The sequence below is a fragment of the Gallinula chloropus genome (genome assembly GCF_964237585.1).
Source record: "Gallinula chloropus genome assembly, chromosome: 1".
Lineage (NCBI taxonomy): Eukaryota > Metazoa > Chordata > Aves > Gruiformes > Rallidae > Gallinula > Gallinula chloropus.
The window spans coordinates 104,632,314-104,656,139 of record NC_140085.1 but is presented as its reverse complement, the minus strand read 5'-3'; the positions used below and the strand labels follow the sequence as shown (position 1 = coordinate 104,656,139).

The following is a 23,826-nucleotide window of genomic DNA, read 5'->3' as shown; positions in this document are numbered from 1 at the left end:
CTAGATCCCAGAGATCTGCCTCCTTTAAACACATTATTTTTCCTAGAGGTTTTTCAAAACTCATTTCAGTAGGTATGCTTTCAAATGTAAAACAAAGGTAAACTGTGACTCTTTGCTATCAAAGGAAGAAGACTCCCTTTCTCAGCCAAATGAAGCTTTTCAGGGGAGTTAATTACATTGCTAATGGGATCAAAAGACAATGTAGCATTCAAAAGTCATCTTAAAGTAACCACCAGGATGGAGAACACACATAAGCAGCCTTCCTCGCCTGTTTTATTTGTGGTAGACAGGCTAGTGATATTTGCTGCTCTTCTGAGCAGTGAGTCTCATTTCCTATTTACTTTAGGCCCAGGAACCTGTGCCCCGCAGCTGAGTCAATCCCATGCAGCAAGACAGCCAGATGTTTAGTTCCAACAGAGACTTCTCACATGTAACAGAGAACGGTCGGCATACAACTGCCTACAGATATCCAGGGAAAAGGGTTCCAACAGCATTGAAAGTATGTCAGGAGTCAAGGGCACTGTGCCCTGCTGTGATTTGCTTTGCAAGCTGGTAAGAAGCAAGATTTCAGAACTGCAATTTTCAGCTTCAGTACTCAGACTTGCATCTACTGCAAAAATATCACATTGTATGCAAAAAGAAACTACTACAGCACAAAAAAAAAAGAGAGAAGAAAAGGCCATCAAGCCAGGTGGTAACTGTGCTGCCCACAGCAGTGATTCCAAACAGACAGCTGAAGTGAATGCAGCATCATCACAAGGAAAAAAGTGTGGTTCCCAAGGATGATGGCTGGGTCGCTCAGCAAGCACCCTTTAAAAGTACCAAGGACAATCTCAGGCTTCACAGGACTCTGATGACCATTTGAAGAGATGCTAGGATGCTTTTTGATACAGCAGCTGTTAACATTAAAAGCAAAACCTTACAAAATACGAGCAGGTAATCCTGAATTGCTGTTAGGAGATATAATTGCTAAAGAGATCCTTACTCATCTTTATGTAGAAACTTCGTGCCCAAAATAATTACCAGCCAACATGCCTGGTTCATCTCCAAAACAACAAACCTGAAAAAACCAGCAGTTTTGTGAAGCTACCTCCTCAAACTTCTTCTTCTAAAGAATATTTTTGTAGCAAGAATAATAGAGGATTTTCCAGTACAGTAAGGATTGCTATTCCCACAGCTTCAGAATATTAGAAGCTTAACATACTATGCATTATCATTTAAGAAATTTTTACACAATTATTAATTGCATTCATACAACATGATAAAAACAAACCCAGGAATACATTACATTAGATGGCTCTTATTAAGTTAAATGCAATTGTGATTTCTCCACCTTACAGATAGTGGCAAGATAGAACTTTGACTGCTCTTCGCTGGGCTGTATATATCTCAATCAGCTGGCAGACCCACATTTTTATCTTTCAGACCAATAAATTTCAAGTACCCTTCAGTCCCTTGTAATCAAAGGGGCTCCTCTGCTTTTCAGCAACCTTACTCACTTCAGTAAGATCAACAGGACTCAAAGCTCTATTAGATGCCACTTTCCCTAAGGTCCACTGGATAGTTTGGGAAGAGTGACCAGTTTACCCACTCTGGTGTTCTGAACTCAATAACAAGAAAAGCTCTGACTACAGATTGGCAGAAACAGAATTAGCAATACACCATATGCTGCATTAAATTGCCAGCCTCTCTGCATCAAGGACCCTAGAACCGACCTAAGACCATAATAAGAAACAAATAAAGAAAAAGAAACAGATACAAAAACAAACACCTCCACCCCCCAAACCAATCCATAAAGTAAAGTTTAACCACAAAAAATAAAAAAACCCAAACAAAACAAACAAAAAACAAACCCAAACAAAAAACAGAGAGAAATAGGATTAAATAACAGCAATAAATTTATTGTGACCTTGTATTCCCATACCAGTTAAAGCTATCAACTCAAGGCCAAAGCTCACCACCCTAGAATTTCCTCAGGGAAAACTATTTGAGCACCTCACTCCCAACTCAGCATTCTCCTCTCCCTGCCCCACATAAGGCTTGCTCCTCCTCAGATTATTTCATCCACTGCCCCAGACAGTTGAGGAGCAACCTCTCTCAAGCTGATTGCAACCTTATTCACCAGACAAACATTACCACTGGGCCTTACAGGATTTAGCAAAAAACCTGCTGAGGACCAAACCAAGCTCAGACCAGAAAGCTGGTAGTGAAAGCCATCAAGCCAAAACCAACACGGAGTACTTTCATAGCACAAGACATTCCCAAGTCCTACAAAAAAGCCCTGTAACACATACCTTGAACTCACACATAGCTCCAAAGTCCCAATTTCAGCAAGACCAGGCTACTCCTAAGTTGCTGCCTTCCATCCCAATCTTCACTAAGGGATGGCCAGATCCACAGCTGGCACTAATAGCTCTGATCACTAGATTCATTTCTGCCAGCTGAGGAAAGGGGGTCCTACTTCGTAGCTTGGGGCACATTCCACTTCTTCTGTCACTTGTCATCTCATATACATCAGAATTAGCAAAGAATCAGTTGTGTTTCTGATAGACAGCTAATCTCTTTACTTGAAATGGCACATGACTTTCCACATCTGCCTGTTGAACTCTAGACAATGAAAACAATTTAAAGATCTGTGACAATACATTGAATAGTTACTGAAAGCAGATGCCAGTTTTGAGTATGACAAGTAGAGGTTTATTACTTCAGTCTAAGAGTATTCTAGCACTTATTTCTCTCCATAGATTGATGCAGGGTAATTCATAGCAGGAAGTCAAAACATTCAGCCAGTTTAACAGCAGCTTTCCATTCTCCTTCATAAATAGGTGTGAGCAAACTCTCTAAAAACCCCAGAATCAGGATGGCCACACAGCTGACTACCCCAAAGCATGAAAAATTCCTTTCCCCATCACCTCACTTTGGGATTTGATGATCACATCACCCCTGTTGCCTACAAAGCTCATCTAACTAGTGCAAGTACTGTTTAAAGATCAGTACCTACCGATCCTCATACCCTACTTGCTTTCCCCATGAGATAGAAAGGCACCGAGCTGTTTTCTGCAGCAGGATTTGGGGCGGCTGCTTGACTCAGATGTTAAAGAGCAACTGTCTAAATAAATATTCTGTACGACGTGAGGTTTATACTGTAACTTTATACTACACATGAATAACTACATTAAAAGAATTAATGCATGAATGGAGGTTTTCAATGTGATTTTGATCATCCTTCTGAAATTCAAACTCATAACCTATGCATGCACATTTTGCAAATTAAGCAAGAATTTCTTGTCACCTGTGAAGCATGAAAAGTTGATTTCAAATCACCAGAATAGCAATAGATGACAGTTATGTAGCTTGAATGGCTCGGGTCCAAGTTGAAATGTTTTCTCACAGTTTCAGAATTAAAGAACTTGTTTTGGAATTTTATATAAGCATTTTACTGTAAAGATGAATCACCAAGGCTGAAGGCAAAAGAAAAAAAAAAAAAAGCCCAGACATTCTCACAGCAACGAAAGTATCTTATTGAAAAGAATGTGCCTTACATTCTACAGTGTATTATTCCAAGAATCTTAAACTCCTTTATAAATGATTTCTAAATACTTCACAATACTTCTTTCAGTCTCACCTCTGTACTTTCTAACTCTTAAATGATTTTTTTTCTGTCAGATACATATGATAGGAACAAAACTAGCAGTCTAGAGGCAAAACTGAACAACTGTTCCCCTTTGGTGCCTTTTTTTTTTTCCAAGAAACAATAACTTTTTTTAATTTTCACCACCAAGTCCCTGATTTTTTTTCCATGCTGCCATCCCACATGAAAGTGACTGTTTTTAATTAAGCAAAAATGCCTCTATCCATTTTGAGTGAAAGACCTATTTTTTCTGTATTAGTAAGCACACAAGTATGTTTCCTTTAAGAAACACCAGAGCAGGTGTAGTCTGGCAGATAACACCTACCGTAAGCATACATTTTGCTAAGTAGCTGTGCCCACCTGACTCTGGAAGGCATCGCGTCTGTTATTATATAAATACATTTAAATTATGGATTAAATACATACGATAGCCTTCTTTCCCTGAACTTGGAAATTATATCCTAAGAACGAGCTGTGTGAAAGTGCAGAGATAATTAAATGGCACAAATGAAATCTTAGGCTAAATACTTGCATTTTTCAAAATGGATAAAACCATTCGGGTTACCCCGGGCTTATTGCAGAACTGCAGATGCTGTAGCATCAAGGCAAAAAAGGGCTGAAGTTGTGCAAAAAAGTTTCCAAAAGGCTTTTAAAAACTCAGAACAGGTATGAAACGAGCCACAGAGATTTTGTCAGGCACTGACACAAAGGGATTGAGAAGAGAGTACGTTTAAAGAAAAAGGAACAATTAATCTAATGATGACTTATTCTATGAATGCAGTCCTTACTTCTTCTGTGAATTCTTATGTCCACTTCAGGACTGCAGCCCAAGTCTGTAAGTGCTGTACTGAAGTACTGTAGTAACAAGAGAGTGGCAAGCAAAGAGCATGAACACATCTTTATGAATGTGCACAAAACACAGAGAGGTGTATGATCAAAGGCAGTGTGCAAATGTGAACTAAATACTGGACTCTTAATCTGAATTCTGGCATTTTCTGAGACTGCTCATCAACAATTACAGCAGTAGTGTTTTGAGTATTTAAGCATGAAATGACATCCTGCATGGATGGCAGCTTCAGTGTATCCTTCAGTAATTTCTAATTGTACTCCAAATGCTACCCTTCTGAAATAGGTACCGGGTGGAACGCAGCTGGCATTATATGCCCCATATCTATACGTACATTTAGGAGACCTGGGCCTCCAGGCTCTGTTTTGCTTTATCTGTGTGAGATGAAAACTCAAGCTGGCACCTTTAACAGTTCGATTCCAAGGAAACAGTAGAACTAAGTGTCATGTTAGGTAATCTTGGGGTCAGACTGGCTAAACAGGGGAGGTTAAGGAGGCTTTCTTTGCTAAGTAGAACCAAAGGTATTGTAACAAGGTACTGGTTAAAGCAGCTGCAATGCTTCTCTGCAGAAGGGGATATTTCCATGCTGCCTCTCGATGAAGCCAGCTAATCCTATGCGTGGTACCAAAAGTTGTCACAAAAAAACCCAGAACCTGTGTTTCATTGATAACAGCAACACTGACCTTGCCGGTTCCTGCCAAATCCATGTTCTGTGACGCTTGTATAGTGGTGAAACCCGGCTGTTACACCTCTTTCCTGTTCATTGGAAAAGTCAGTGCTGTAATCTGCACCTAGAATGCTCTCACAGATCAAAAATCAAGTATACTATGGAAGCTGCTGAGAAAAACATAGGCAGCTGCATGAGTTGATATTCCAAAATCTTGTGCAGATGTATTATTACGTTATTTATAGTTGTCTAATTCTTTCTAATCTGGGGAGGTTTCATCCTAACATTTAACATGGCATGTCTTGCAACATATGCATTCAGGTCTTTTGTAACCAACTAATAAGAAGTTTATTTCTGCTTCTTCTTTAAGGGAACCTTGTAAATTCTTTTACCCAGAGAAAGTAACAACTGTCCTAGTGCCAAATAAATACACGTGTGGGGCATATATGCTGCTGTGTGCACAAGCACTATAAACTCGTTTTCAGGCTCTGTCACAGAATAATTCATCCCTTTTGGTAATTACTCAACCATTGAGCAGGTTCTACATGACAGAGTACTAATCATCACATTCTACTCATTTTTAATACTTCCTTCTCTGTGTAAGTGATGGAGACTGCTGTGTGTAATCTTAAACTTGATTTACTACTTGGCAATACCTTGTTCTTGCTTAGTACGTAATGTTACTTAAATGTATAGCAGCGCTTTTTATAAGAACATGGAGTCTCAGATTTTCTAAGGTGGTCTCGGTACACTATTGCATAACTGAAATCTTCAGCTTCACATGTCAGCGAGCTTCATCTGATTATAAGCAGTCAGTTCCCCAAGAAACATGCTTTATTACATGTTTTCTCTGTTGCTGAGACTCCCTTTCCTGGCTGTTCTGGAATTATGGATCCCTAGATACATCCTTGGCTCCTAAGACATTTTCTGTTTTACTGAGGACCCCAAAGCCCTAGTGGAGACATGTTGTCCAAAAATGTTGTTGCCCTTGGAGAGGTCCAAATGCAAACTTCAGCCTAACGAGGTTAATTTCCCTAGGTTCCCTGTACTGGCTCCTTCAAAGGAAGCTGTCTGCTGAGACGCTTTGGGATCGCTAGGCTACATTCAGCTTTTATAGAAATACCACCCTTATTTAGTTAGTACCTTAATTGACTTATACATCTGGTCTCTTGGACTCCAAACAAAACGTTAAATCATTTGATTCTGCTATAGCTCAGAGTAAACACATTTCCTCTATCATGGAAAAGCTGGTGTAGATTTTTCAGACCCGCTAAAGTCCTGAAAGTATAATTTCAATTGTTATTCTCTTTCTCATCTTAATTGTCATGAGCTGCTGCCTGTGCGAAGAACTAGGTAGTGAAAAGCATTCTTGCACTGCGGGAAAGAACATGCTGCTATATATGAGTGCGAGATTACGTAGGACTTTTACTGGCACCTGTGCCCAAACACGGTTTTATCAATAAAGAAACGCTTAAGCTAACCCAGAATTAAATTTGCTTTTCTACCTCTGCTGCAATGTCCTCAGAAGACCGCATATGCCCAGATATTTCTGGATTGACCCTGTTTCTCTAGCTGCTCATAACATATGGCAACACTGTCAGTAACCATCATAAAATATATCTAGAGCCAAAAACATGTACAAGAGAATACCCATATATAGACTTTGCACTATATACTGACATATTGATATATCTTTCTTTTTGGGTTTTTTTGATTTTTTTTTTTTTTTTTTTTTAGCAACACCATGTTCTCATGAGTTTAGGACTACAGAATAGGAATCTGTAAAATTACTAATTTTCTGTGTGGCTATTGCAAATTCTCATACACATTTTGTCTGTCATTGACTTCAATCGCCTTTCTGATGACGCACGTTTTCACAGAGAAGAACGTGTCAGAGCTGCAGAAGTTCTCCAGCTACAGCATGAATTCAAAAGTTAGATACAGTATAGGCTGAAGAACCTACAGAAGCAAAATGATGGATAGTACCTACATGATAATAGATTGAAGATATATAAAAAGTTAGAGATGTAATCTTACGAAGACTCACAGTTTAAGATTTTAATATTTGAGATTAAAAAAAAAGAAAAAAGAAAAAGGTGGGAACTTTATAATCTGGGTGGGATAAAGTGTCTGTCAAAGATTTGCTTTGGCACCTGTCTCATCATTTTCATATTTCTCTAACAGTTCATATGAAAAGGGTTTCTGAAATACAGCAGACAGCCCTGGGAGACAATCTGACAAGCCAGGCTAAAGTCTGCATCCACCAGCACAATAACATCATTGCTTTTCAGCCTGCAAGTTCCACATTATCTGGGAGGTGCTTATGTACACAGACTATCAGATGTCCAATTAAAGCTTAAAGGTGCTGCATATAAAATGCAAACTAAAATGTTTACAGTCATTAAAAAGAAGACATTAATGTCACAGTGTTATATGAAACTAAGCAGGCTTTGCGAAAAAAAAAAACCCAAAATACTATTCAGGGCAATGTGATTTTTGAATCAAATATTGGATATAAAACCATTAGTAGCTGACATGTAAAACTGTAATATTCCCAATGGTCTGTAAGAAAAAAGAAAAGTTAAGTCAGTGAGATTTTGTTTTCAAGGAAACATGCAGTTAGATTTTATTTTTATGTTGCTGAACACATAAAAAAAAGGAAAAAAAGTATCTTTATTGGTACCTGAACATTAATAAATCACATCAACAGATGTTAAAGCAGCCAGAAATTAATTATGAGAAAAATATTATCTTTGGATATTGTTGTAAAGGGACAACTGTTGTTAAGAAAGAAAAAAGTATTTCTATAAAATGATACTGAAAGCACCTAAGAAACAACAAAAAATTTGAATATGTATTTATTAGCTTATGCGGCTTTGTTACTGTGCTTCGTGGGTTTTTTTCTTTTTAACAAAGACATGTGCACAGACTGCATAGTAGACAGAACAAGTTAAAAAGACATTATTTTAAGCAACATCTAAACCACCAATCATAAAACTAACATCTTGCTACAATATCCTGTAACCTACACTGATTTTATTCCTAATGTTACATGTTGGCTTCTCTTTACACAAAACAGTAGCCTTTCTCCATTAACAATGCACAGGCCCCATCTGTTTCTCATTAAATACCTTATTTTTTTCTGTAGTGCATTGTGTTTCTGTTGCAGAAATCTCTCAGAGAAAAATGGGTTTCATAACTAAAGGATTTAGGTAAACTCTTGAAGCCTTCTCAGCCCTGTTTCAGCACATGGAAGGAGGGTCAGTAACTGGGTTGACACTGGCTCTTTCTGCTTAGAGTGACCATGTGGTTCCTCGTCCCCCACTGGCAAAAGAATCATAGAATGGTTTGGGTTGGAAAGGACCTCAAAGACAATCTAGTTCCAAGCCCCATGCCGTGGACAGGGACACCCTCCACTAGACCAGATTGCTACCCAATCGTAGCCCCGAAACACTAAGGGGGGTTTCTCTGTGCAACCGTGTGACAGCCAAGAATTGTTTTGGGAAAGCAAGGATGAAAGGACAGAAGAGAGACAGACCTCCAAATGCTAGCTTCTTTCAGCAAAGCCTGTTAAGGAGAAAACACAAATGCAGGGAACAAAACCAAGTCCATTTTCTGGACTGCAGTATATCAGAGGAAACATTCCTTTGGGGGAATTTCCCAGCCTGACAATTCATTCCTCTGGGTAGGCTGAAACGTATAAAAACCTTGATGAAAGACAGCGTAACTGAGAGAGTAGTGAAGTGATTGATTCTGAACATATGTAAAAGAACAGTAAATAAGCGTATTTTTCTCTAGCAGCTATGTTTTTCAGCTCAAGTAATCACAGATTTTTCACACAGTTTTACTACACAGTATATACAGGTTTCAATTTCTGTCCATTTTTGTAATTTATACATTTCTCACATTAATTACTCCAATACAGGCTTTTTTTTAGCATGTGATGAGTGGTCCGTGCCTTTCTACACTCATGTATGTGGATCACAACTGGCTTTTGTTCTATTTTGACCGAATTCCAACCAACCCCTGCAGCACAGAGTATCTGAGGGACACTATGAGCTTACACATAGCACAAAAACAAGAGGTTGGGCAGGACAGACAGAATCACAGACATCCTCAAGCGTGTTCAGAGAAGGACAACCAGGCTGGTGAAGGGGCTGGAGGACAAATCTTACAGGGAGCATCTGAAGGAGCTGGGGATGGTTAGCCTGGAGAAGAGGAGGCTGAGAGGAGACCTTATCACTGCCTACAACTACCTGAAAGGAGGTTTTAGAGAGGTGGGCAATGGTCTCTTCAGCCAAGTAACATGAGATAGGACAAGGGGAAATGGCACAAAGCTGTTCCAGGGCAGGTTCAGATTAGATGTTAGGAAAAAAAATTTCACTGAAGGGTAGTCAGGGCCTGAAACAGGCTGCCCAGGGAGACAGTTGAGTCACCATCCCTAGACGTGTTCAAAAAATGGGTGAGGTGCTTAGAAATACGGTTTAGTAGAGGACAGGTATGGTTCGGCTCGATGATCTCAAAGGTCTTTCTCAACCTTGTGAGTCTGTGATTCTGTGAGACCCTATGAGCATTCCTACTGTGGGAAAAGTTGGTGCCAAGGATGGAGTTTAGTGCTACAAGTAGACAGAAAGGGAGAGGAAGGAACTAAAAATAGCCACGTGCCTTTAAAGATACTAAAACCTACGATGCAAGACACACACCTCAGGCTTCATTGTATCTGCTGTGAGTGAACTTCCTAATTTTTTGGTTTCTTTTCGTTTTATCTCATATTCAATCGAGTGTAAAAACATGAGGGTCTTCCCAGCACCCTGCGGGGCCCAGTCACATTTCATGCCATTTTGCCTTAGCTGTTTAATATCACGGGACCAAGTAAAACCAGCAATGGCAAATAAATGATCCTCTGCATTCTTCCATTGCCTAGAAAAAAAATCCTGTTTTTTGTAAATATATTCCTTGTAAATATAGGCAATACAACTCTGAAGGGCAAACTGCACGTGCATCGTTAAATTTATGCTCATTCATTTCTGCATAAAGTTCCTTTAGGCAGTATGTGATTAGACCCTGAACAAACATACTATAGGTTTTGGTGCCTAATTGGAATGCAGACCTGAAGAGAATGAGAAGAGTTGAAACACTTGTTATTTATGACTTGAAAGTATGCAAATATGGCTAACTATACAAAGAACAGCCATCCTCTTCATTTGTATAATCATTTATAATATAATCATTTATGAACAAACCCCATTTAAACAGGCGTTTGCAAAAAGTAAGTATGTTACGTCACTGATGGGGCTACTGAACAAACAGCAATTTAGAAAAATAAACCGAAGCTCACAAGCTCTTCAGGGTTCGTACAAATGGCTGCGTCCGGTTCCGAATGGCGAGAGCAAGGAACACAGCACTATCTACCACTTCCACTTTTGGAAGAGTCTTCTCCAATTTGGTGTTTTTATAGCCCAACACCAATATCCAGAGAATGTCCAGGAACCATAAAGTGCGTATTAACCTGGAGGTGCCCTGTATAGAGCAAGCTTCGTGGTTATGATTTGGTTTCATTTTTTACACACACGCAGCCTGGCCAGAGCAGGGGGTTGGACTAGAGGATCTTTCAAAGTCCCTTCCAACCCCTAATATCCTGTGATTCTGTGATCAGCAAAATATTTATGACATATGTTATAATAAATACAAACAAAACGGACTAAACCCTAATGTTATACTTGCTTTCTGGAATACTGCATTTTATGGAAAAAACATATAGCGAAAACGAAGGACTCTGACTCAAGAAAGTTTTGAGAGTGCCAATGGATTCCTATGTCTTGCTCTGTCTTGAAGATTTGAGACACGTATGCGCAAGCATCATCACGTACAGTACCTGTGTAAACTAAACAGCCCCCTGTAAAACCACGTGTGCAACTCATGATACAAAGTCAAGACTTCTGTAAAAAAAACAAAAAAAAAATTAAAAGGAACTATTTTTATTTTGGTTAAATAAAAATAAAAATTGGTTTCTCTCAGCCAATACAAGTAGCCCTGAAAGGCAGCTGTGTCCTAACTTGAACTTACAGGGCGTTAGCCAGATTTTCCAATCCTTCAAATTGCAACCCAAAATCTTCAGTTACTGAAATTCAGTAGGTGCTTCAAAAAGTAACTTGATGGTGGGAATACCAGGGACAGACTAGAAGTACAAAGTTGCTCATTTCCACGGGAAAAGTGGTTGCCCAGGGCTAACTGCCATGTAGGCTGGCAACACTCATGCAAGGTATTGGAAAAGATACAGTAGATTAGAAAAACATGAAAAAAACTTTTTTAAATAAATCACAACTGGAGCACCAGAATAGTATACAGTAAGGAAGGTGGCACAAAGATAGGGCAGGAGTGAAATGAACACAGGAGATCAAGACACTCCCAACATGCCCGGGCAACACAGCATTTCTGTAGTCCCAATTGTTATTCCCTGGAGCTGTAGGGAGGAATTGGGAGTCCTTGCCTCCTTTCCCCTGACTGACTGAGATAAAGGAAGCTGGCAGTGGGATTTCAGATTCTCAAGAAGAAGAGAAACATTGTCAAAAGGAAAAAGCATCCTTTGAAGAGAAAAGGGAAATATATGAAGTGCTGTGATTCAGAGATGTTTGCCCCGCTAGTCAGTAATCTATCTGTGTCTGATGTAAAAGAAAGACCATGTCTTGCATTTTCATTAAGAGTGGGACACAAGAGAGTGTCCCAGTTACAGCTCCAGGCCCAGGAGGCAAACAATGACAACTTGAACTTCCTTGGGAAACAGCCTGAAAGCAGAGGAGTTGAGCTGAAGTGCAAGGCTCTGCGATCACTGTTAAGAGGGACAAGAGGGTTCTTGACTGTTTTTTCCTCAATCTTGAGATTTTTAAATCATGGATTTTAGATGTTTGGAGTTCAAAGCAGAGTTCTTGGCAAGAAAGCAAACTTAGAGCACCATGAATCTAGGTACTGGGTGGTCCTCCTGTTCCTGTTTGGATACATGAGCCTAATGATTCCATCTATCACCGAGCAGAGAAGCAGAGGGAGGTGAATTATGAGGGAGCCTGACTATCTGAGATAAGGACAAAAAGAAGGGAATGCAGTCACTGAGAATTTTAGTAGAGTACACATAGAGAATGGCGTTAACTCTTCTATTGTCCTTAGACAACAGCTAAGATGAAGAGTTAAAGGAAAATAAAGCTGCTCTTACAGGTGTTAGGAAATACAGATAATGTTTTAAGACTTAACTATGGAGTGATTTTTTTAAAAGGATGTTATTATAAAATATATTTTAAGGAGGATGTACACTGGCTTGATTTAACAGATGGTACAGGAAGGACCACAAAGAGAAATGGACTTTTATCTCTCAGCATAACTAGGTTACCAGGACAAGAATTGCTTTTGTTACTCAGAAATCACAAACAGAAAATAAAATTGCTAAAAGTTTATAATCAAATAATTTTACACAAAAATAGAACAAATAGAAGCACGCAAATTCTGCTCTTTTTTTTCTCTTCATACAAGTACTTCAAAATCATTTAAAGACTCTTGAAATCGAGATGTGTCTTGCAGAAATGCAGTCTCGCAGCAGCCTTATTGACTCTCTCTCCTATGGTGTGATCAAAGTGGGACACTGACGTTAATGCCACTGACTAAGCAGCTTGCAAGAGAAATTGCAAATTAATGGTAACAGCAGTAGCAGTTTGTTTTATGCCCCTCTAGTTTTTCTCCTTTTCTCCTTCTTACCATTTTTTCCCTTTACTTCCCTCCCGCCTTCAGCCATTTAACTGTCACTTTTTTGCTTGCTTCAGTTCAGTCCTTTTTCTCCCTTTTAAAATCTCTCTCCTTTTCTTAGTCTCCCTTTTCATTATTCTTCTAAGTTTCGTATCATCCACATCTACTCAAGAAGAAAAAAAAATCTCCCCCAAACTGCAGTATCTAAAGGCAACTCTATTCTTTGCCCATAGCTCTTGTGTGAAACAAGATTTCTTGTAAGAAATATGACTACCTGAAAGCTGGAAAAAAAAAAAAAAGTACTTTGAAAGTGGCCTTGAGGTTAGGAAAGGCTGTATTAAACCTTTCTGGTTACACTCTGACACTGGGATCACAAAATGGTTTTGGTTTGGGACTCTTTAAAGCTTCCCGTGGAGCATTTAGCGCAAGTGGGTAATATTAATAGGCAAACTTGCAAATTAAAGGTACATGATACATGTTAGGGTTAAGTAATGTAACAAAAGATCAAATTTGAACATCAAGGACTACTTTGTAGCAGTTTGAGAGGAATGATTTTTTATTCTTTCCTCTAAGATGAACAACTTGCAGGTTTCTATAAAAGAGCACATTTTTAGCAATCTAAAGCGGGTGTACTCTACCTTACACTTTTTTACATCAAACTAGTAGAGTTCATCTGGGCAGAGAAATTACTCTCTGTCCATTGTGTGCTTCCAGCAGCTCTTTGTCTAGGGAGCCCAGTGGTCAGTCCCACAAGGAGAGATGGGCACGGTGGCCAGTGACACACCTGGCTCCCTGGCAAGGTGGTGACTGCAGAGCAATCCATCTGCCCTGAAGCTCACCTCATTCTAAAAATCCTCCCGGAAAAAAGCGTGCCTGGGATCACTGCAGCACACCACACCACTGGGTTGCACTAATTGCTGCCCTTTGTTGTCCTCTGTCCTACCACCCCCTCGCCCCCAAGCCCTGCAAGAGCTGTGTGTGGTGTGGGCTGAATGCACACCTTTGGTCTGTACACCCACCACAAAGCCAGTCCTTCTGACCTTCCAGAGGATGGTCCTCTGTGCCTGGTGTGGCAGGAGGTGCAGGGTGTGCCAGGGGGTCTCAGGTAGGGCTGGAATTCCACCTCCTCAAGGCTAATGATCAATATCTACATGCCGGGCTCGCAGTGCTTAACCTATGGACCTGGGTCTGGTTTGAGATGACTTTTTCATGGAAACAGAAGATAGAGTCAACATGTTCTTAAAAATATAAACAAAGATTATTAACCCCCCACCCCCACCCCCGCCACATTTCAGTCAAAAGATATTCCTCCTAACTTCTTTCAGTACTAGCGTTGATCTTTTTCAAGTGTATTTATATTTGAGGCAGAAACATTGCTGTTAAATCTCCGTTTTTTTCATGGATCCACACAGCTACACCACATGCCAGATTTCTTTTCCTTCTCACAAAACTATTTGAAGGATAAATTTCCTTGATAGTCAAATATAAACCGTGGAATAACTTGCAGCATGTAACCCCAGTGCAAGATCCCACTTGTCTAAATTGTGAAGAGTCTGAGGAAACTTGGCAAGAAACAGCCAGATTTTACATTAACAGAATGAGGACAGTGTGTCTTCATCACTTGAAGATAGGTAAAAATTATAAGCATGAAATAACCATAATACATTCACAACCAATCAACTAACAGCACCGCAACATTTTTAGCTGGAAACAGGTAAACAATTTCAGCATATTTACTCTACCTAGATAACACCATATTAGGACTGAGAAATGACAAATCTGTTGCTGAAAGGTTTTTAGCATTGTAACAGCAGATTGTTAAAGCTTTTAATGGAGTGAAGTGTCTCCCTATGTACCTACATTAAATGTCAGACTGATGACTCAGCACCAGCTGAGTCATACTGCAATATCAAATAGGCTTCAGGTACCACCATGAACCGGGAAGAAAGCAAAGTATTTTTAAGTCAAAAAGTAAAATTATGATTATAGGTATCATTTTAAGGGAATTGCTTATTCACTGGAAGTTTATGTAGTTACTGAAAGTAACCACAGGAAATTATTGATACTACTTCTTAACACACATTACAGGAATTTTAAAACTTTCTTTCCTGGTACTTCTGTCAATGGACTGAAAGTTTTGCTTATTCTCTGCTGGTAAATAAATCTGAAAAATTAAATACATTCCCTGTCCAGGGGAAAAAAAATTGCTTCTTTTTGGTTTTGTTTTTTGTTTTTTTTTCTATAGGGAGACAGCAGTAGAAAAGTATCACAAATACTAACAGATATTTTTTGCTATCTGTTACATATGTGTATATGTATTTACTTTTAAAAATTAGTAACATTAGAAATAAATTATTTTTATGCAGTAATTTACATATGAATATGTTAGATTAACAAATACATTAACATTTTTTGTTATTTGTTAAATTAAATTTAATCTAGATAGAGTTTGATAGTTTTTTAAATCTAGAAAAAATATCACATATACACTGACTTTTGCAGGGGTTGGCAGTTCTAGTAGTTAGATTTCTTGCTAGGAAAACCTTGGTAACCTTAGAACTATTTTTCTCCTGAACTGCATATTCTATGTTTGTGTGATTTAGGTGAAAAATTCAGACTATAATAATTGTAAAGTAAGGCCATAATGTGGATTAAAAGAAAATCATTACTACACAAACTATTGATAATATTTACCTCATCAATATTAGCTCTATCCTCTATTCAGAGGCCTTCATTGTCAAATAAGTACTTTACTTTTTAGCCTCTTTTTCTATCGGTTTGAGGTGTAAGATATTTTGAAGGTTAAATTCGATATTCAGAAATGCACAACACATTCTGCTCTAGAGCAACAGTCTAAAGCCTGTACCTGTGCAGATTTTCCTTCTTGATCAACCTTTTGCCTACGTAAAGCTTCTCCAAAGGAACAAGGGATGCACACACACATGCATACTGTCAACCCACACAATGCATACATGCTGTTTATATTCCAAGCTTCAGCAGTAACAGTTTAAAGTCAATCCTTTCCCAAGATTCAGTCCTACTGTGACACTTTCTCTTTCAGAAGTTTCTCTAGCACACAATTCCTGTTAAAAATATGAACGTTCCACTGAAAGTTCTTCACAAAACTGAGTTAACCTATAGGAATTTTTTACAATCATCACACGAGTTCAACAAGAGTTTATTTTTTCCCAGATTGCTCAAGCAAGAATGGATTTTTTTTAAAGTGTAAATATGTATTTGTAACATTTATGTATGTATGCATATGTGCGTGTGTACGTATATATATTTTGCAACATACAAGTCAGCAAGAACAGGTATCACTTTGCTTTGCTAGTGGCATATTAGTGACATTCTTAGTAATAGCTATGATTAAATGAAGACGATGACATTCCTAATGACAGCTACAGTAAATAAGACAACAGTGCTGATCTCAAGCTCTTTGCCTAAAATGCAAAATTAATTAAGCAATGCAAAGAATAGTTTTAACTCCTCGTGAAATATTAGAACTTCATAATTCTATTTCTACCAAAACCACAAAACCACATTTTTCTCCAGGAGTTCACTCTGTGACAACTTTAAATTAAACAAATTACATCTGACATCCAAAACTTGCCCAGAAACTACAATTTTATTCTCTCTGAGAAAACATATTTTATTCACAGAGTAAGCAAACCATTTTGATTAAGATTTCCAAACAAGGAAAATTACATATGCTACAGCAATAAATATACAAAGTTATAAATGTCGGAACATATGCATGTACAGTCTCCAGTGCAAACATTGTATGCCATTTATAGCAATTAATAGTAACCACGGTGTTACTCTACAATACAGTTTTTTTTTTCTGAGGGACAGTAAGATGGTCTTAATATATTGCCACTTCAGTACCAAAATAACAATGAGATTTCTTTGTGTTACTTCCTATGACCATAAGCATGGAAGTTGCAAAACAAAGGCATTCATAACAGTTTTTGGCCTTCTTAAAAATGAACAGAAAAACTAACATGCTAGAAGACGACACCATAGCATAAGCAATTAGGCAATGATTTTTTCAATATAATTAGACATTTCTTGTTTAAATGACCTCCAAGATATTGTTGCTCCCCCCCTCCAGGTGCTCTTATGAAAAGTATAGATGCACAGGGGAATAAATTCTATTCTTTTCCTTCTACACACATTTTTGTTGCAGTTATACTTGTCAGAAATGATAATTACTTCTCACTCTCCCCAAATCCAATTTCACTCATTGGAACTGTGGTGGAACAGAAACTAGGCTACAAAATTCCCAGCTCCAAGATCCTTCTATGGGAAAGTAAAGAACAAAGCTTGGTCCAAGGAGGTGTAAGCTCAAACAAATCAGAGTGTTATTGTGGTCCTGGCTTGACCACTTTGGTTTGCCCCTTAGATGCATGACTAGGACTGGGACCATAATGACTTTTCAGAGCAACGCATAATGCCTCTTATGACCTTGTCTGAAGAAGCATCACAGAGACTCCAAAGAAATGGAAAGTTATTCTATATTTTAAAAGACCACTTGGAGCAGAATTGTTTTGAAATCTCTCTATATTGTAAATATAAAAGACTTCTAAAGTGTTGCCACATTGCTATACCCGGATGCTTTAGTGAAAATTGCTTCCAAGAGGTGCAGAAGATGCTCAAGTCCTCTTTCATTTAAAGTCATATTTTTTGTCTTGGGTTATGCAATTTTGGCATAACACAATTAAATGACCATATATATATATATATTATGTAATCACACACATTCTCAGACTATTTGTATTAGTCTTTTAACTACCACAGGCAAAAATAACCCAACAGGAGGACACCTTTGAGTATTTTGTCAACTGACAGGCAAAAAATGAAGCATTAATAGCAATCAACAACCAATCATCTATGATTACACAACATCTTGGCTTTCTCCTCTCTCAGAAAGAAGTAGCTACCTACTTCCCACAACATCCAGCTCTGCATGACATCTGCATTCTGCTACTGGAGAAATTTTTACATCATGGATAGCAAAGCCAAATGGTTTACAATTCAGATGGCACTCCTGTAAAATCCCTCTTGCCCAACAGTTGTTCCTAGTGTGAATATTGCTAAATGTAAATAATGAAACATTGAGGTCTAATCTAAGTATCTTCTCATAATTTCAAGGAGACTTGACTGAGATCCATGATTTTTAACACACTGCAAAAACCGATCACTCTAAGCAATTAAATATCACAATATCAACATGATGATAGAAAAAAAACAACCCTGTATAATTTTCCCTTTAACCTAGTATTAGCCATTTGCTAATGTGCTGGATTGAGAGATCTCGATCCTGAAAGAAGAAAGCAAGCAATTTGAATCCATAAGGTCTAGCAACTAACTACAATTGACATTAAATGACATATTACATTTGCAAAGCAATTTCCAAAAGATGCAGTGCTCTTAAACTCCTATATCTTTGTGTCATTGTCTCATGATGGATTAACACCATCACAAACAGATTAATTTCAGTCATGTTTTTGTGAGACACTAATATCTGTATCTCCATACATTTCAGATCATCCTAGGAAAAAATTCAAAGTAAATACGCAGAATCACGAATTTCCAAACACCTGAAAATCAATGAATCAAAGCTGAAATTACAGTATTGTTTCCTGGAAACTGGCTTTTCTTCATAGAAGGTAGAACTTGAAAAGATACACAGGTACATGTTTTAGAAGACCTTTTTACTGAGCAAGAAGCATACCTTGGAAAACGTTCAATCAACATATTTCAGGTCTTATTAGATTCGCGCCTCAGTTTCCACATCCATTAAATCAAAAGAGCTCTTTTAATCATAATTAGTTAATATCCTTAAATATTCATAAGTCATAGAACGTTACATTTTTTATGCATCACTTGTGCACACATTAACAGCCTGCTAGCTTGGGTGGTGCAGTTTTTAGATGCAAATTACTCGTGAATGAATGAAGCAAGTTCACAGTTCCACTCAGTCCAGTGCCTTAACGCTGCTGATGTAGGGGACCAAATGAAGCATGTCAGATTTGTTGATATGTATGTTTGTACTTCAGGAAAAACAAATATTATTTGAGCTGCAGATTAGCTTCCAGACAACATGTTTGTTAAGATAATGCCCATCACAATGATGCAAACAACAGACACCCCTGTAAGTTCTGGTTATTCCAGGGACTTCCATCATATATATATTCCAGTCAACCATATAATATTTAGCTGAATTGATCTGAAAAACTGAATTAAATTTTCCATACTCCTTCCCTTTTCTGTAATGTAGGTATTTCTTGTAAATAAATAAATAAATAAATAAATAAATAAATAAATAAACAAACAAACAGACAGATAAATAAATAAATAGAGGAAAAAATTCACACACATAATGATAACAGTATGCTCACCATTACGGCTGTGCTTATTTATAAACACCTGGATAGAAATAAAGAATAATCTCAGCAATAAGTGAATTGCCCTTTAAATGAAAATAATCATCTCTCTCACTCTTTCAGTCCAGCAACAGCACATGCAGTAGGAAGTCTCACTCCCAAATATTATGACTCAGCTACTTTCCTTTTCTAATACTAATGTGCTTTTCTCTTTTCTATGTGCCGCACTGATAAGCCTGGCACAAGCTGCAGCACTTTATTATATCCCCCTGTCTAATTCTGTAGGCTGTAAACCCCAGTTACCCGTTTCTAGCCGTGAAGTTACCCGGTACAGTCACCGTGGTTACAAGGTTCCTTCACACAAACAGTGGACCCGTACGGCTTCCTACTTTCCCCTGCACTAGCCTTTGGAGCAGCCTGCAAAATGGTAAGACCACACATCGGGAAGGCACAGCTGATTGCAGCCTGGAAGTCTCCCGCTCTCTCTGGAAATAGAGGAGTTAATCAGCCCAAGCAGTTGGGAAAGCTCGCAGGGAGACACAGGACTGTACTGCAGATGTGCGGAGCACACAGAAGGTGTGGCCCGTACTTTCTGCATGCATATTTAAATTCCTAAAATTATACGCCCTTAAGGTTGCTATTAAAGAATAACCTCCCGGAGAGGAAGAATTATACAGCGCAGCAAGGCCTAACACATTTCCTCAAACAGAGAGACGAGAAGAAGAGAAGGAAAAACCCAGGTTACTCACGATTCTTTTCACCTCTCCACCTTGACCCCGCTTTTATCCTAGGCGCAACGTCCGCAGCAGCAGTTATGTCTACCAGCCCAAGCAGCAGCAGCAGCACGGACAGCACAGCCATGCCAGGTAACAAAAAAAAAAACAAAACACCCCAAAATCACCTCTACCTGGGGTACCGATAAAGATGAATTAGAAGTCTTTCCTTAGGAATGAATAATTGGAGCTAGCAGCGCTTACTCAGCAGAGGCTGAGATGTAAAATGTTATCCCCTCTAGAAATGTTTACTTCAAATTGTAGTTCCATTGCATCACTTATTTCCTTCATGCAGGGAATGTAAAAACAGAATAGTCGTAGAGGCTTCCCCTAACCAGGAGCCTCTGGCGCCTAGACGCCAGAGAGATGCACTGGCAGCTCTCTGTGGTCCCTGGGAAGCCACCGGCTCCTCACCTGCCTCTGCCACCTCTCAGCCCTTCCCAATGTTTATCAACATTCCCCACAGCACCCTGGCAGGGGACACAGCCAGGCTGAAAACGGAGGAGTTTTTTTCTCCTTCACTTGCACATTTCACTGCAGCTTCCCAGAGCTGGCGGCACAGAACATTTTTAACCCTGACACTCAAAACTTATTACATTTACCAATGGGTGCAAAAACACAGTTTGCAAAGCTTCCTCCTTTACCCACAAAGGGGGGCAAGGGAAGGGAGGAAAAATTATGTATCTGGGATGAGAAAGAAAGGCTTAAGAAACTTTTTTTTTTTTTAATCTGTTCAATAACTCTGTCTCTTACTCAGCATAAGTAGCTCCTATTTCAGGGGAAAATAACACCAGCAATACTAGCTCCAGCCCAGGCTTTGGTCAGCAGACCCTGCATGAAGGAGCAGTTCACTGACGGCGGGAGAAGCTCTGAGACCGACAGTATCTGTGATTCCAGGCTGACTCCGTGTCACCTAACAAAACTTCACCCTCCAGACCAACAGCCCGTGGGCAGGCAGTGCCCGTGCAGGCAGCCTCTCGCGCATGCAGCATTAATAACAGTATGGTTGGAAGCTATTTAACCCCGCATCTGTCAGTGCCAGAGAGCCAGATCAGAAACGGCCCTGCGGCAACCAAAACAGTCTCCAGTAAGAACTGCAACAAAAATTATCCACTAACCCTTTCACAGCCGTTACAAAATCACTTTGCCCGACCTGTGGAGGCCCAGGAAAGCTTCACCCTGAGAGCTGAAAATCATTATAATGAAACCAGAGAGCTTATCACTCATGGTGACAAAGGACATGAAAGAAACTGCAAAATATGAAGTTCTTTCATATCGTAAGCATCACCCTCAGGAACATTACAACTGCAGCTTACTTATACAATGGTAAAACTTATTTTCTTAATAGAACAGCAATTAATTAGCATTTTATGAGCTGATCTTTTACCTCATCCATCTCATATCCGCTGCTGTGTAGATGCTATGGCTGTAACAGAGCTGCAGTAATTGGGGGTTGGATAAAGTGCTAGAACAAGTTTATAGATAAAATTTCAATTACAAAGAGAGACAAAGTAAGCTGTTTTAGTCTTAATAATGCGTCTACTAATTTGTAGTGTTCAGAGACAGCACTCTATGAAATTTGAGCTCAAAATGATTAGTCCTATTGAAGCACTCCACAGTGGCCAGTTAAAGTGTGAAGCCATTCACCTCCAGATGTTCCCATGTTGGTGATGGTAACTTTCCAAAAGAGACCATGAGCAATTTTTTTACCTAAAGTTGTCAAGAGTTCAGAGGACAGCAGTGATATTGTATCAGTCAGTCAGTTTTCCATGACTATTAAAGCAGTTATTCACAAGTCCTTCAAAAGGAAAGCTCAGTTTCTTCACTCAGACCAGTTGGAGAAATTAAGGATTTAATTTCAATTATTTGAAATTTAATTACTTATTTCAATTTGGGCTAACTACATTCAGTACAAAAAGCAAAGCATTTCCAGCAGAATGAACCAGTGATCTGCCCAATGTCCCACATGTTACATATTACAAGTGGTCTTCGGTTTGAGTCTGAGTCCAGCAGCCCTTGTGCAGCTGCTCCCCTGTGCAGATGACCAGGAGGGCTAGTTTCCACACATGGACCCTTCACCGTGACCGGAGACGCTCGCCACCTCCCTTACCTCATCAGAAGTTTCTGATGAAGAGGTTTGGTTTCTTTGATATCATTTTACTTTACAGGAATAACACGTATAGGCAAAAGAACAATGGAGCATCAGTCCCACACCTGGTACTGGGCCTTTCCCCCCTCACAAAAATAACTCCCATGGCAACATAGAGCAATTAAAGAAATGGGTTTTTTAGCCACATTCTAACTGCACATCCTTTACCATTTGAACTCATGCCAGGAAATTGTGTCAACACTGTTAAAGATGACTCATCATCATGCTGTTGGTTATGTAAGACACTTAAATGTAGCAAACTGTACGCTGCACCAAAATATGGCATAGGAAAAAACCTCAGTTAATACAAGGCGGTCCTTTAGGAACATGTTAGCAGTATTGTGGAATGATGTCATTTACCATGAATGCAGAAAAATTGCCTTTTCAAATGACAGCTGCAGTTTTGAAGACCAAAATCCAAAAGGCTTTGTGATCTTGCAGTTGGCAATGCAATGTCTGAAGGACAGAAGATAAAGGTTTTCAAGAAGAAAAATAAAAAAGAGAAGCGTGGAATTCCAGAATGAGCTAAACAAAACAAATCCCAGCCAAAAACTCAAGCTGTCTCACAGAAGAAACCTTGGCCTTGTAGGTAATGCTTGTTATCCTTTGCTTGGTCCCAGATCCGACCCTCATTGAGCTTTGTACCATGTGAAAGTAGCACAGTGCATCAGAGGGATGTTCCAGCAGCTGTCTGCTGAGCGTCAAGCCACACGGTTTTGTCTGGTGTGCCATCTAACACCAAGTTAATGGAAAGTTTCAGAATTGTGGGTCAGATGGCTTTTTATCTTACAAAGCTAATGGAAGGGTGCCTTTTCGAACACAAAACCTGCATGGACCTTTTTTTGCACAGGTTGCATCCATTTATCCTGTCACAGGAGAAGGAGCTGTTGCCTTCAAAACCTGCCATGTATCCTGATGGATGTAGTGGGATGCCCAAAGCAGCATCTTGTAAATGACCATTTTTCCCTTCATTCACACCAAAAATGCAGTCAGACAAGGATATCATATCACCAAAAAAACTTCTCCATCACCTTGTCTAACACAGTCCCTCGCGCACAGTGTTGCTGGTTAGCAGCATAGTGGACAATAATTGCTATAGAAGTACTGCCAGTTCACTGCCTTCCCCACTGGAGTAATACAAAATAAAACCCAACTGATTAAGCATTCAGAGGTGTGAAGCCCAATAAAAGGTGGCCTGCTCCTGTGTGATTCAGTGTTTTATAGCTCATTTAACTGGTTTCTGCTGTATAATTTCTGCTCATTTGAGCTCCTTAGTAATTTGAAAGCTTACTCAAAAGCAATGTGATTAATTCTCAAATTAGCCACGTGGACAGCTTTCTCAGAGATACAGCGGGTCACTTGAACATGTTATGCCAAGACTGGATGCTTTTCTGAATTATGTGCTGTGTTTCAGTCAGAAGTTAAGGATTTGAAGATAAAATTACTAAATGAATTTATGGTCTGTGTTACACTAGTTCCATCTAACTTTAATATATGTCATTCTCTAAAATCTTCAGGCATATTTAATTTCTTTTCTCCTCAGCTTTCATTATGTCCCAGCCTTTTTAATTTTTGTTTTAGTGTGTCATAGATAAAAGTTGCTAGCAATTTATTGTGCAGTTCTTTCCGCGCATCAGGT

At 39.0% G+C, this 23,826-nt stretch overlaps 1 protein-coding gene across 1 annotated transcript in view; it reads right to left on the bottom strand.

Moving 5' to 3' along the window:
• Positions 1 to 20,126, bottom strand: part of ROBO1 (roundabout guidance receptor 1) — a gene marked incomplete at both ends in the record, with an annotated part of 524,504 nt that extends 504,378 nt beyond the window's left edge. Inside the window, one exon of the mRNA XM_084279118.1 lies at positions 20,015 to 20,126. Coding sequence (XP_084135244.1) covers positions 20,015 to 20,126 — 112 coding nt within the window. The remainder of the gene's footprint in view (positions 1 to 20,014) is intronic.
• Positions 20,127 to 23,826: the final 3,700 nt, after the last annotated feature.